A 14,060-nucleotide genomic window follows, 5' to 3' on the forward strand; every position below is an offset into this window, starting at 1 on the left:
CCTGCTACAAAAAGACTCCACGGGGCTCCTGAAACCATGCGCCTACCTGTCAAGGAAGTTCTCCGAGACAGAGAGGCGATGGCACGTCTGGGAGAAAGAAGCCTTCGCGGTGAAATCGGCACTAGAGACATGGCGTCACCTACTCGAGGGAGCCACCCAACCATTCGAGGTCTGGACGGACCACCGGAACCTCGAGGCCCTACGAACGCCTAGACGCCTTAGCCCAAAACAGGTCCGATGGGCCCAATTCTTCAGCCGCTTTGATTTCCAGCTGAAGTTCATGCCGGGAAAGAAGAACTTCCTGGCCGACGCCCTCTCCCGGCTGCCCCAAGACGAAGAGCCCGCCCCAGACACCATTGGGACGGTCCTATCCGCCTCGCAACTGGGGATGGCCGTGACCACCCGAAGCGGCGCACGGAGGCAGCTCGACGCTACGGCGCAGCCGACGGCGGGACAACCGGCGACGGAAAGAAGGCAACCGCAACTACCAGGGGGAATGCGCACGGACCTCGCCGCCGCCCTCAAAACCGACCCCTGGTTCCTGGCAAACCCCGACAAGGTAACAATGGCGCAAGACCTGGCATGGGGGGAAGGCAGAATCTACGTCCCGGACTCGCAACGCCAGGCGATCTTGCATAGGTCACACGACGCCAAGCAAGCGGGACACTTTGGGTTCCTCAAGACCCTACACCTAACGCGGCGCCAATTCTGGTGGCCCGCGCTCAGGCGAGACGTAAAAACCTACGTGGCGTCCTGCCCAACGTGCGCTAGGGCCAAACGGGCACCAGGCAAACCCGCGGGGCTACTGCAACGGGTGGCAGAACCCTCCCGCCCATGGGAGGAAATCTCTATGGATTTTATAGTGGACCTCCCACCCAGCCAGAAGAAAACGGCCATTTGGGTGGTGAAGGACTACTTCTCAAAGCAGGCCCACTTCATCCCCTGCACGTCGGTCCCATCCTCACAACAACTAGCCAAACTCTTCCTCATCCACGTGTACAGGCTACACGGATGTCCCGCACGTGTGGTGACCGACAGGGGCACACAGTTCACCTCCAAATTCTGGCGGGCCTTCCTGAAGCTGACGGGGACCCAACAGGCCCTGTCTACGGCTTGGCATCCGCAGACGGACGGAGCCACTGAGGTTCTTAATGCCACCTTAGAGCAATTTATACGATCATATACGAACTACCACCAAGACGACTGGGCTGAACTGCTCCCGTTCGCCGAAGTCGCATACAATAACGCCGTCCACACGAGCACGGGGAAAACCCCGTTCGAAGTAGTCTCGGGGCGCGACTTCGTCCCCATCCCGGAGCTACCTCAACCCCCGGAACCCCAGGTGGACGCCAGCGACTGGGGACGGAAGATCGCGGAAGCATGGCCAGTAATCACGGCGGCGCTAAAGGAGGCACAGGCTGCTTACAAAGAGCAGGCCGACAAGCACCGGCGCCTACAACCGACGTTCCAGGCGGGGGATATGGCCTATCTCTCCACCAAGTTCCTAAAGTCAACCCAACCCTCGAAAAAACTGGGGCCTAAGTACATCGGGCCGTTCCGAGTCACGCAAATAGTGAACCCGGTAGCAATACGCCTGGACCTGCCACACAACCTCCGGAGGCTCCACCCGGTGTTCCACACCAGCCTCCTAAAACCGGCAACCACCTCCCGATGGCACCCAAGCACGCCACAGCCCGCACCGCTTATGATCGACGGGCAACACCACTTCGAGATAAGGGACATCCTCGACTCCCGCAAGCAACGAGGAACCCTACACTACCTGGTCAGGTGGAAACACTTCCCCCACCCTGAATGGGTGGCGGCGCATAACGTTAACGCGCCTGACCTGACCAGAGCATTTCACCGGGCATACCCCGACAAACCGCAACCAAGGTCAGCAAAACCAAACCCCCCCCCGCAGGCCTCCCCCCGCCTCCCGTGCCCCAAGGGAAAGGGCCCCCCCCAAGCCCGCGACTTGGGTGGACCTTCCCCCCCCCGGGACTCACTCCCCCCGCCCCGGGCCCACGGGGTGGTGACAAACGATCGCCAGCACCCTCCCCCCGCCCCCCGGCCGCGGGGGAGTGGCAAGCAAGTCAACAGGGCAACCTGGGGGCAACGCCCAAGAGACACAACAAAGGCGACGCACTCTAAATAAGAAAAGAAGGGCCCTACCTGGAGCTGAGAAGCACCCGACCAGCCACGCCTCTCGCCTCGCCGAACTGAGCCAAACAAACAGGGTGTGGCTGGAGCATGCGCACGCCAGGTCAGAACCCGAGCATGCGCACCATGGACACACCCTGGGAAGGCACGTGGTAGAGGGAGGAGCAAAGGGAGGGGCGACAACTACTCCGGCGGGAACTTTAAAAAAAAAAAAAAAAAAAAAAAAAATGTGGCATTTTGACAGCTCCATGGGGAAAACCCAGAAACCCGGGGGAGAACACTATTCGGAAAGGGGGCAGTATGTCATGAGTGCCGTTGAGCTAAAGTCATCAGCGCAATGGCACTCATGACAATGACAAGGAAATAGGTGAAGGGGTACAAGTTAAGTAGCCATCAACCCACAACGACTAACGGCTAACAAACAATAGCTAAACGGATCACGGAGCCACCCAAGCCATCAGCGGCAATACAACGGGGATCGCCCAGCTGAAAGCAATCAGCAGAAGAATGAAAACCTGAGGATGGGCGATCCTGGAAACCCTCAACCAATGGCAGGGCAACGCATGGGACAAAGGGGGGTGACGTGACCGAGAGCGAGGGGGCGCTGACCGGCGCGGGGTATTTAAACCCCGCACCGGCGCGCTCCTGTCACTCTCAGCTTTTTTCTACCAACGTTGTACCTACCCTGAAATAAACCAGAGCCTGCTTTGCGAACCAGTGTCTGAACGTTATTCAGAGGTAGGCAGCGCATGACAATGGCCCTTTGTCTACAGACTTATGCCAAGATGATTAACAATGCAACCTCATCCAATTGCAGCAGGGGCCTATTGAGGCTTCTGGGGAGTTCATGGAAGGATTCTGGACAAAAATCATGCAGCTAATGCATTAAGAGAAACATTACCCATGACACAATAACTACAAAACTGCTTTCAAAGTTGAAGTAGAAACACCATTCTATGCCCTTCCTTTAAAGAAGGAATGAACAATCATGTTTGTACTCAACTTATGCTAGGCAAGAGGAGACCCAACTACAATATATCAGATGAGATAATAGTGCCAAAGTCAAAATGTAGTTCAGTTTGAATGTCCTTTCAGTTTTATCCATTTACAGCTCTTCTGATCAGACCAATCAGACTAATTGCCCAGATTCACTAGGAATCAGATGGCATATAAATTCTTCTTCTTCTGGAAAGCAAACCAATCCTAGCCATTTTCAGAGAAAGAACAGGTTATTTTCAGATGGGACAGCAACTCAAACACAAGGTACATCTGTGCAATCTGTCCTCTCTCATCTCCTTTTATCTAGCAAACCAGGGTTTAGTTTGACTCCAGCAAATTACATTTACAGCTTGTTTTATCAGCCAGGATCCCAAACCACTATCTGATTCCACCAATTATCTTTGTAGGCAAGCGATAGCCTGCAAAAATATATGATCTGCTAGCTTCAAACATAACTGCAAACCACCACCACATTCTCTTCTAGCATGTGGCAGATGGGAAGAAGATTGGAGAATGCACAAACCTGAAGCTTATGCTACTGATAACAGCAAACTATGGTTGTTTTCAGGCACCCCATTTCCCCAGCTCATTAATATCAATGCAAATATATCTTCAAATAATAGTCACTCAGAATAGTTTTCCTTGATACAAAGACGAAACTGATCTAGCATATAATTTTCCAAGCTATGGTAATATTTCAACAGCATATCACACCTGCTGATAAGGATCAATCTCTGCATAAAAACATCCCTAAGCATTCCAATTTGGCAAGTGACAACTAGGTTCCTAAAAAGTAATTCTCAGAAAGCAAATAAATTAAATCAAAAGCTCTTCACTCATGCCAAGTAACTGAATTGGCTGAATTCTGTTAAATTATCTCAAATTATGTTAAACTCAGGAGACAGTTTTCTGGCCTGTGGATTAATAGAAGCCAACAAAGAGAGGCAGACCCATGTTTTTTTTAAAAAATAATTTAGAGTTTTAGTTCTAAATCAACGGAGTACCTCTGAACATTTCTAACACTGGTTGTCTAAAGAACAGCCACTTAAAAGATGACAGCTACTTGCTCCTTGAAAGACCCCAAATGTTGTACTTTAAAAGAACTGGTGAATGAAATGTAATCCAGAAGATTAGATTGATACAACCTTGAATGCTTGCCAAAAGAGTTGAATGCCTAAAACCAACTGCTGTGTTTTCAAAGTGCACTTGAGCCTAATGGGTTGCCCAGATGTCACTTGGAGCAGAAGTGGTTTAAACTCACTTAGTTTTAGGCAAATTCCAAGATCTCAATGAGCTTGGTGGAGCTATTGCTACATATAACCAGTTTAGTTCATTTATTGTGGATGTCTTTAAAATATTTACCATTACAGATGGCAGAACCTAGTCGGCCTTGGTTGATCTCAGAAGCTAAGCAGGATTGGCCTTGGTTAATAGTTAAATGGGAAGCCACTCAATGGCAATTCTAGGGAAATTGAAAAAACTTCCTGAAAGAAAACAAAGGCAAACTGCTTCCATAGCATACAGTTCAAGAGTGTTTATTTTACACACACACACACACACACACACACAGAATGAGAGAGAGAGAGAGAGACCATTCCAGAGCAATCTAGGAAAATAAGAAGATCCCACCTGAGTCTGAGATGGATGCAGACCAACACAAGGTCAGTTCTGGGCTTTGATCTGGGAGCACCTTAAGTCACTCCAGGAGACCAAAGTTCTCAATTTCTCACCTGTTGCAGCCTCAGAGATTCCAACTCTCTTTCCAGCCTGGTGCGCAGCCGATGCTCCATCTGCTCTCGTTTCTCATAGGCTGCCTGAAGTTGGGTCAAGGCCTGCTGGAGCTTCTCTACCTTCTCGACGTGCGCTTGCTTCTTCCGTAGCTGAAGGCAGAATCACAGAACCCCACGGATGGGAGTCACTTCATCCGACCTCTAATTCAATACAGGAAGTGCACCTCAGCATCCCTAACAGGAATCACTCTGCTTCTAAGGAAATGCCCCAACAACTGAGAACTTATTCCCTTCAAAGCAGAGTGCTCTGTGGCCAACCCGCCGGTCAGTGCAACCCAGAGCAAGGAAATGAGAGCAGCAAAAAAGAAATTTTACCTGGGAGAAATAGATGAGACCAAGAACAGTGATTGTATGTTTACATGCGCGTGAGCGTGTGTGGGAAAAAGAGAGAAAGAGTTGGCTTTTGGTTCAACATGGCTTGGAGATTTTGAAATTGGTTCATCCCATGCTAAACCACAATGTGATTTGTTTATTGTTCATTCAGTATTTTCAACCCACTGAGGCTCATAAACCATGACTTTGCTGGAATAGCAACAGCAACCAATTCATGACTGAACTTTAGTCTATGTATATTCATGCAAGGGGGAAAAGGGAGGGCAAAGTCTGGTGCTCCTGTCCAACTTGCGTATTGTAACTTAAGTCTCTCAATCTTTCTGAAAGCTCCCTCTGCTCTCCTGCTCCATCCAGGATGTAAATTAAAATGATTGTTCTATGTAATCTCTGAAATAATGGAAACCTAGATAAGGATATTTTCCTTTTTAACCGTAAGACATATTCGAATAGAGTCATCGTTACTGCCAGTTACACAGCTGCTGCACTAAACTCTGAACATAGTTTAGTCATCATCATTTAGCCAGTCATCATCCATTCAGCAAACTATGTGTGATCATATGTGAGCCCAGTCTACTTTGAGGGTCTGACTGTAGCCAAAATACTTCATAAGGAGTTCTTATAAATGACACAGAACTATTTAAAAACAAACAGCATTACAAACTAATACAACTTGCCAATACTTGGGAACTTGTGATCCAGAATGAGAGAACAACAAACATGGAGATTATCCATTGATGGAGAAGAGAGGATAGACCCAGGAAGGAGTTCAACTCTATGAATGTGAAAAGTTGTCCAGTGATAAATCTTCAAGGTAACAGTGAACTAAGGTGACAGTTATGTTGACCACCAGGAAGGGGTCAGTGTAATCCCATAAAACTCAGTGAATTCTTGAATTCTATGGGATTCATTTAATTCATATCACTGAATGCAACCCCACAAAACAAGATGACAGGTAACTTTAGAAACAGGGGCCTATGGCAGTAAACCCTTTCTCCACTTTTGACAAAAAGTAACCTAAATCCAGGTAAACATGAATAAATAAAAATTACAACATAGAAAACTACAGAGCTGTGTAAGGGCTGTGTAAACTATGGCGGATTTTAATTTAATGTACCATAATATAATATCTAAAACCTGTAATATATAACATATATTTCACAGGGTATTAGGTGCATGTTCCCAAGTTACAGAGGTGTGCTCAGTACAGTGAGTCCCAAGGAAAAGGGAGTCTTGCCTTGGTTAAGGTAGGTGATCTGAAGAAGCTGAAAGAGGAAGAGAGGTTGGGGGACGAGACCTTCAAAGATATGACAGGCCTGAATCTAATTGGAAGAAGGATGTTAGTGTGCTTCATATCAAAAAGAGTGGTTTTTAAACTGGTCCTGGGAGGAAACCAGGATACTGGGAACTTCTTATCTGGGATGAATCATCCAAAACAATTATACCCCAGAGGATGAAGGCAAAATGTTCTTGACTATTGAAATGATAACAGGACAGAAATAAGAAGCATGTGGCAGATTGATAGCTAGTTCAAGAGACCAAAGTTCCACAAGGAAAAATGAACATGCTAGAGATATTTGGAGCGGGGTGCCATTTATATGTATTTCTATGCAAGTGCTCCCCCTCAAGTCCTGCTGTGTTACCCCACTCTGGTGGTGGGGTGTTCCTGAGAAGGATGAGTGAAGGACACAGGGAGAATATACTCCCAGAAGGGTCACCTAAGCCATGAAGATCATCCCAGCTGCCAGTTAAAGCAAGCAAGCACTTATACTGTATATAGGAATATGCTGGAGGCTGATGACCATTTTAGTGACAATGGCAAAGACATCAATTCATGCTGTGCAAGAGAAGGCAATGGTAAATCATTCCTGTGCTCTCTTCCCGGTTACATCTACACATTCCATCAGATCTGGCAGGAGAAGCATGTTACTAGTCCCATCTAGTAAAGAATGTCATCTCACAGGACCCAGGAAGAGAGCCATTTCTGCCGTGATGCCTGCCCTTTGCAACATAATTTCTTTGGGAACTTAGATTGACACCTACCCTTCTGGCCTTTAGGAAGGACCTGGAGACTTGGTTTTGCTATCTTGCCTGGGGATCTGGTAGTGGTGGTATGGAGCCTGCTAAATGGCTATATTGTTAGTAAAGCGGATTATGCTCTTACAGATTGTGTTGTTATGGTTTTAATAATTTTTAATGTGCTTTAATGGTATGTGTGTATGTATGTATTTATCCATCCATCCTGCCTTTATTATTTTTATAAATAACTCAAGGTTCAAGTGGCCATGGTTGAGAAACACTGCTATATAGCATTGATAAGAGGGGATTAGCAGCATCCACAGGTGCTTTGGCGCATGCGTGTGATGTCCACGTGAAAAGGGGTGGGGCTTGCATCACGATGTCATTGGTTTTGTCACTTAAAAATGTTGGTTTTGCTACTGCTCTTGCCCCACCCTGTGGATGCCTCTGGAGGGACACAAGGTAAATCCTTAACTCTGCATTTCTCTCCCACTGCTCCATTGTGATCAGTAGGTCATAAGCGGCTAACGAGTTGGTGCCAGCAAATTTACCCTTCCAATAGGGAGAAGGCAAGTGGCAGATCCTAAGAGACCTTTGAGATGGCTATCTCCAGATCATACAGCAGGAATCCCTGAGTTTTGCACCCTGGGCTCCTGGGGTTGGAGACTGCCTGGCACATGCCAAGAGGGATCTGTGTTGGCCATCTTCAAAGCACATAGAGGGGTTCCCCATGGCCTATGCTGGAGCTGTTCAAACTGGGAGGTTGCTTCGCCAACTCTAGAGAAGCAGCTTCCTCTCATCCTTGTCCTATAGAGCAAGTTATGGGGGCAAAGGCTGAGAAGAGCTCCAAAGCTTTTAAAATCACTAATGCAAGTTACTGATGTTTCTCCCTTTAGTTCTGGTTAATTTTAATGTGACTGGATAACCCTAAATTTGGAATAAAAGATACAATTTGGCAATTACCCAGCAGATGTTCTTCATACTTTCTAGGCTTTTAGCTGCCTGGCTCCCCTTATGTTTTGGGTTACTCTAGCCACCGTAATAAATGCTGAGAATATATAGTTACAGATTGGAAAATATGACTAAGTCCAAATATTCTATTCTTAAAAAATTGTGCACCGTCCAGTTACTGCATCTCAGAACAAACAAACTCAGAAAGGTGCAGAAAAAGGCAACCCAAAGGACAACCAAAATAATGAAGGAGATTGAGAAACGACCTTGAGAAGCCTGATTAGAACATCTGGGGCTCTTCAGTTAAAATATTCCAGACAGCACAGAAGTGTGCTGCCTCCTTTAATGCTGATGTTTGGATTGGAAGCCAGCCCCATCATCCTTAGCACCAAGGGGAGAATTTGTCCACCCACACCAATCCCAGAAAACAAGTGACAGTTTATGAGAGAGAATTTAACATCTCACCTCTGCTTCTAGTTTGATGACTTTGGCTTGCGCACTATTGAGAGCCTGGTCCAGGATTTCAATGTGCCTTCGCTGCTCCTCATGGGTCAAGCGCATGGCTGTCAAGTCCATTTCTAGCTTCTCCTTCTCCTTCACGTACTCTTTGTCTAGAAGGGTAACAAGGCCAAAGTCAGATCCTTCAGAGAAAAAAAAATTCTAGGCTTGCAGTCCCGAAATTAGCACCCAGGAGTCCTGAGGTATTTACAGACAGTTTTCCTAGTTTGTATCCCGCCCAGAGTCCATTGGAGTTGGGAAGCTAATAAATCTAAATCAATCAATCATACTAGTCTCCATGCTGCAAAGCAACTGCTGGTGTCCATCGTTACCTTTATTTCTAATTATGGCTCTGGGCCTCAAATGCAAACTTTCTAAGAGAATACAGAGGTTGGGTAGCCATTTTATGAAAGAGTAAACTCCCAACAGTGTCCACAGTGCTAAACTAGGACTACCATGTACCAGATCCCCACCTTTGCCACGGACATTCTTAGATCTCCATCATTTAACCACCTCACCAGGGGGTTGGGAGAGGAAGGCAGGAGAAGCCCATATTTTGTAAAATAATCCCCTGAATAATTGCCAGCATGGTATAGGAGAAGCATTTCCAACTAGACAGGGAGATCAAGGTTCAAATCCTCAGTCAAGCCATTAAGTCCAATATCAGCTAGTCTTTCATTCTCATACTGAGGACTGTATAAATTTTAAGTATAAAGCAGTGTTTTTTAAAACTTGGCAACTTTAAGATGTGTGGACTTGAACTATGGATTATGGAATAGCTCTCTGTTATTTGACTAGCCACAACATAAACTATGGGCTGCAGCTTCACCTACCCACCCACCCACCCACACACATACACACACACACACCCCTTAAAAGTTAAATAAATTATGAGGGACAATCCTAAGCAAAGAAAATGGTTTCTTTTACCATTTGCATTGCAGCTACTTGCACTGCTGAAGAGCCAAGTTGTTTTTCAGCTGAAAATCTAAAACGTACCCTTGCTTGCTTCTTCCACACATAGAAAATATTTCACAGAAGCCCCTGCTATTTCCACTGCTGTCTTGGGGATCAAGCAGCAGCTCTGTGAATCAGCTGCGAGAAGAACAAATAATTTGGGAGTGGAGTGATGGAGGAAGCAGCAGGAAGCAAGCCCAGAGACAGGACCCGGCATGGACAGCCGTAAACCAAAGCTGAGATCTGACTCAACATGACTTCCTTCCTTAAACATTCAGCTGACAGCCTCATGGACAGGACAAATTATCTATAATCTGCTGAAGGTTGAGTCACCTATACCATCACCAGAGTATCTCTGGGCCCACACATTTATTTTGCAGCACTGTGTGCCTGCCTGACTAAACATTGTGGTAAAACAAGGTGTGGAGAATATGCATGGACATCTGGAGATGTTTAGATCTGACCCCTGGCAGAGCCATCTAGGAAACAGCCTTTTACAAACTCACCTAGGATTGTAATTTATTATGAGATTTATATTCTGCCTTTATTTGTATCACTCAAGATGGTGCACATAACATTCCCACCACCTATTTTCACCACCACCACAACCCTGTGAGGTGGGTTGGGCTGAGAGTGACTGGACCAAAGTCACTCAACCAGCTTTCACGCCTAAGGGAAGATTACAACTGAAGGTCTCCCAGTGTAATGGTATGTGGGAATGACCTTGAGAGACGGGGTGAAGAGATGCTGCCTAGGGGATGGTCAGATAAGAGAACACATAGCCCACAGCTGTATAGTGGGAGGAGCAAGAGGCTCAGAAGCGACCCTCCCTATGTTCTCGGGCTGTAAAGGTGACGGCGGGAGAACTCTACTTTCAGACTTGCAAGATTCCATTAATGTAGCTTTACAAGAAAGTAGAATTAGTTATCTGGTCATGTTTCCTGTCTGGTCTACTGGTAAGGCTGACATCAATCTTGCAAGTCTGAAAGTATAATTCTCCCACCATCTTCTTTACAGCCTGAGAACTTAGGGAGGGTCCCTTCTGAGCCTCTTGCTCCACCCACTATGCAGCTGTGGGCTATGTGTTCTGTTATCTGACCATCCCCTAGGCAGCATCTCTTCACCCCGTCTCTCAAGGTCATTCCCACATACCATTACCCCGTCTCTCAAGGTCATTCCCACATACCATTACACCCAGTTTCTAGGCCAGCACCTTCACCACCACACCAAACTGCTCTCCACCTACACATACACTCACACATACATATATGCAGAGATCCCGAAGGGCCTGATCACTTTCCACATTTGAGCCCTCATTCGTCCTAATACAAAATTTTAAATAAAGACATGGAAACATAAAAGAGATGTAATTTCAATATTTTTAAGTTTTAAAAAATTAGCAAGTGATTAAGAATGAGGCTCCATTTGAGTGGTGACATCAGGCAAAATGGATGTGTGTGAGCATGCAGATACACACCTGCATGCACATGCTGCACCAAACAGGTATAAATGTGGTCCATAGTTGCGGGAAAGCTACATTAGACAAAGCTTGTCAGTAGACCTGAAACGACATGGCTGCTGTTGATTCCAGCGAGGCCTTGTTAATATCAACATCATTTGGAGCGGGTGGGGGGGGAGACATTGCTGTGCTTTATTTAGCTTAGCCCCATTCATGTGAACTTGGCTCTGAGTCATGGGATGGGAAAGAATTCACTGAACCTCAGCTGTGGCCAAGCATTCCCAAATAGCTCAGATGGCCCAGGATGAGCTGTGGCTCATCGCATGAGGAACTTCTGCCCGCTCATTCTGCAGGCCACATTCATTTGGGGTCCTCAGGATACTGATAAAGAACTTTTCAGGGGAGTTGAGGACCAGTACATTTTCACTAAAGGGATGACAGACAGTCCTGTTCCACAGGGAGGCACAAAGCCTAGACATTTGTTCCCTTAATTTCCCCCTCCTGTGCAAAAACAAAGGACAAGGAAAGCACCACGAGAGATCACAAAAAGGAAAAAAAATAAAGATCAGCCATGTCATAAGACAGCTTTTTGAGCTTGGTGGCCTGCAGATATATTAGACTTCAGCTCACAGAATCAAGACTTGGGCTGGAAGAGAGATCACAAGTCCTCTAATCAAATGTCCTGCTTAGTGCAGAATCTTCTATAGTGTTTCAAACAGATGGTAATTTAGCCTCTGTCTGAAGATTTCCACGGAAGAGGAACAGCACTTTGTGAGGCACCTTATTCCACTGCTTATCAGGTCTTAATGTCAAGAAATTCCTCCCGATAGTTGACCTGAGGCTACTTCTCTCTAGTTTCAACCTATTTGTTCTGGTCCAACCTCCTGGGACAGAGAGAACAAGCCAACTCCCAACTCCGTATGACAACCAATTAGATGTCTGAAGATTGCTAATCTATCTCATCTCAGTCTTCTAGCATATCCAGTTCCTTTAGCTGTTCTTCACAAGACCTGGTGCCCAATCACTCTCTTGGTAGCCCTTGTCTGAACTCACTCCAACTAGTCATTGCCATTTTCAAACTGTCCCAGAACTGGACAGAATATTCTAAGTGGGTCCTGGCCAAAGAAGAGTAGATGGCACAATGGCTTCCAATGTTTGCGTAGTATACAGATATATTTTATGTCCTCAAACATAAGGAAAAAAAACTAAATTGAACTCTGTTTAGGCTCTTATCCCTTATCCTAAACAGATTCTGCTGAAAACAGCAAGCAACACATGAGGCCAAGCACTAGCATCCAACCTTTGGGGGGCGGGGGGGAATGTGTGTAGAGGCACTGAGAAAATCATTGCAGGTTTCCCCCCACATTTTCCGTTCTTACTTCTACCCTCCTCTGAACCAACTGCAAACTAGTCCCGACTTCCTCTGAACTGTATTTATGCTGTTGCACCCTCACGTAGTATGTAAAGACAATTGCTACTTGTACAGATCACCTTCATTATTTTGTTTTTGCCTTAACTTTGGTTTTCTTCTTTGCCTGTGATTTCGAATACGGTATTATATTTGTTTGGTGTTTATTCAATTGTGCTCAATTTAAATTTACTATAATTTTCAGTTAACAATTTTTTCCAACCATTAAGTATGGTAAGTGGTTTATTGTGATCTGCTCTGCCTATCTTTTTACTGTAAAAAAGCAATAAATAAATGTGCTTAAGCATGAGTGCCCTGCTTAAGTTCAAACTGCTCTTATGCACTTTCTCCTTCTCTCTCCCCACAAATAGGTAAGATTCCAATATTTTAATTAACTTACTGTCATATAAACCTGTTAATCATTTGGGAAGAATTTTGAAAATGGGTACCCATAGTCTAATGGTGCCATCTTGCTCCAGGTGGTGCTTCCATAGAAACACCTTACTAGCCACTCCAGGACATCCAACTCTGTTTTTACCTCGGGGCTACACTGCAGATGATGGTATTTACAAGTCTATGGATATCAGAGTAGAAATAAATAAAATCTATCTGATGAGGTTCTGCATAATCCTCTTTCTATTCCTGGAAATACTTTATCTGTTATTTGTAGCATGGAGCTGTCTAGCTTACATAGGGTATTCATGCCAAACATTTGTGGCATTTTGTATGATCTGTGCTTTAAGGAACTACATTTGTTCCTGTGTTGCAAATAAACAGCTCAACTCGGTTACGAGCTGTGATAGTTCCATCAATATTTTTAGCAAAGTATACACAAAAATATACTTCAGTAAACATTGTCAGCTAAGAAAATAATAAATATTGTATTTTGGTGAGGCTGTAATGCAACCAAAGAGTCTAGGGCAGGCTGACCCAGACCCAAACCATACAGCTTGGGAAAACTCAATTAAGATGTGACCCAATCCAAATACCAGCCATAATGGGCAGTATGTGACTTGGGTCTATTGGCAGATCCCAAGACTTGCAGCTGATCTGTAAGAATTGTAAGTTCAGCTCATTTCTCCCACTCAGACAAAACCTTATGGTGTTCACCTCGCAGCTTCTTAGAGGCACTGCAGTCTTTAATCGATTGCATCCATCTTTTAGGCTCCTGCTGGTGTATTTCAAAGCTGCCATTCTGCAACCTCACTGATTAATCCAGTTGGTGAAAACCAGTCAGGCATTTAGAGATCTTTCCCTGCCCTTAAAATAAGTTCACTTCTTTCAAATTGGCCAGGATTAAATGAAGGATATTCTGTAGCAGATCTCTACAATTTGTGATCCAACATGCATCCTGGGTGAAGAGTGCATAGAAAGCTATCATGTCATTTGCCCCACTCCACCATTGACTCTGAATGGACAAAATAGCACTGAGTAGAACACACAGTTGTAGAATTCACAACTATAAAATGCGTGGAAGGCTATTGTCTCA

At 45.6% G+C, this 14,060-nt stretch overlaps 1 protein-coding gene across 1 annotated transcript in view; it reads right to left on the reverse strand.

Moving 5' to 3' along the window:
* The window catches only part of AMOTL1 (angiomotin like 1), a 52,013-nt gene that overhangs the window by 13,685 nt on the left and 24,268 nt on the right, over positions 1–14,060 (reverse strand). Inside the window, exons 7-8 of the mRNA XM_063305873.1 lie at positions 8,715–8,860; positions 4,890–5,039 (exon numbers count right to left, since the gene is read on the reverse strand). Of these exons, the coding sequence (XP_063161943.1) occupies positions 4,890–5,039; positions 8,715–8,860 (296 nt within the window). The remainder of the gene's footprint in view (positions 1–4,889; positions 5,040–8,714; positions 8,861–14,060) is intronic.

Source organism: Candoia aspera, chromosome 5, assembly GCF_035149785.1.
Source record: "Candoia aspera isolate rCanAsp1 chromosome 5, rCanAsp1.hap2, whole genome shotgun sequence".
Taxonomy (NCBI): domain Eukaryota; kingdom Metazoa; phylum Chordata; class Lepidosauria; order Squamata; family Boidae; genus Candoia; species Candoia aspera.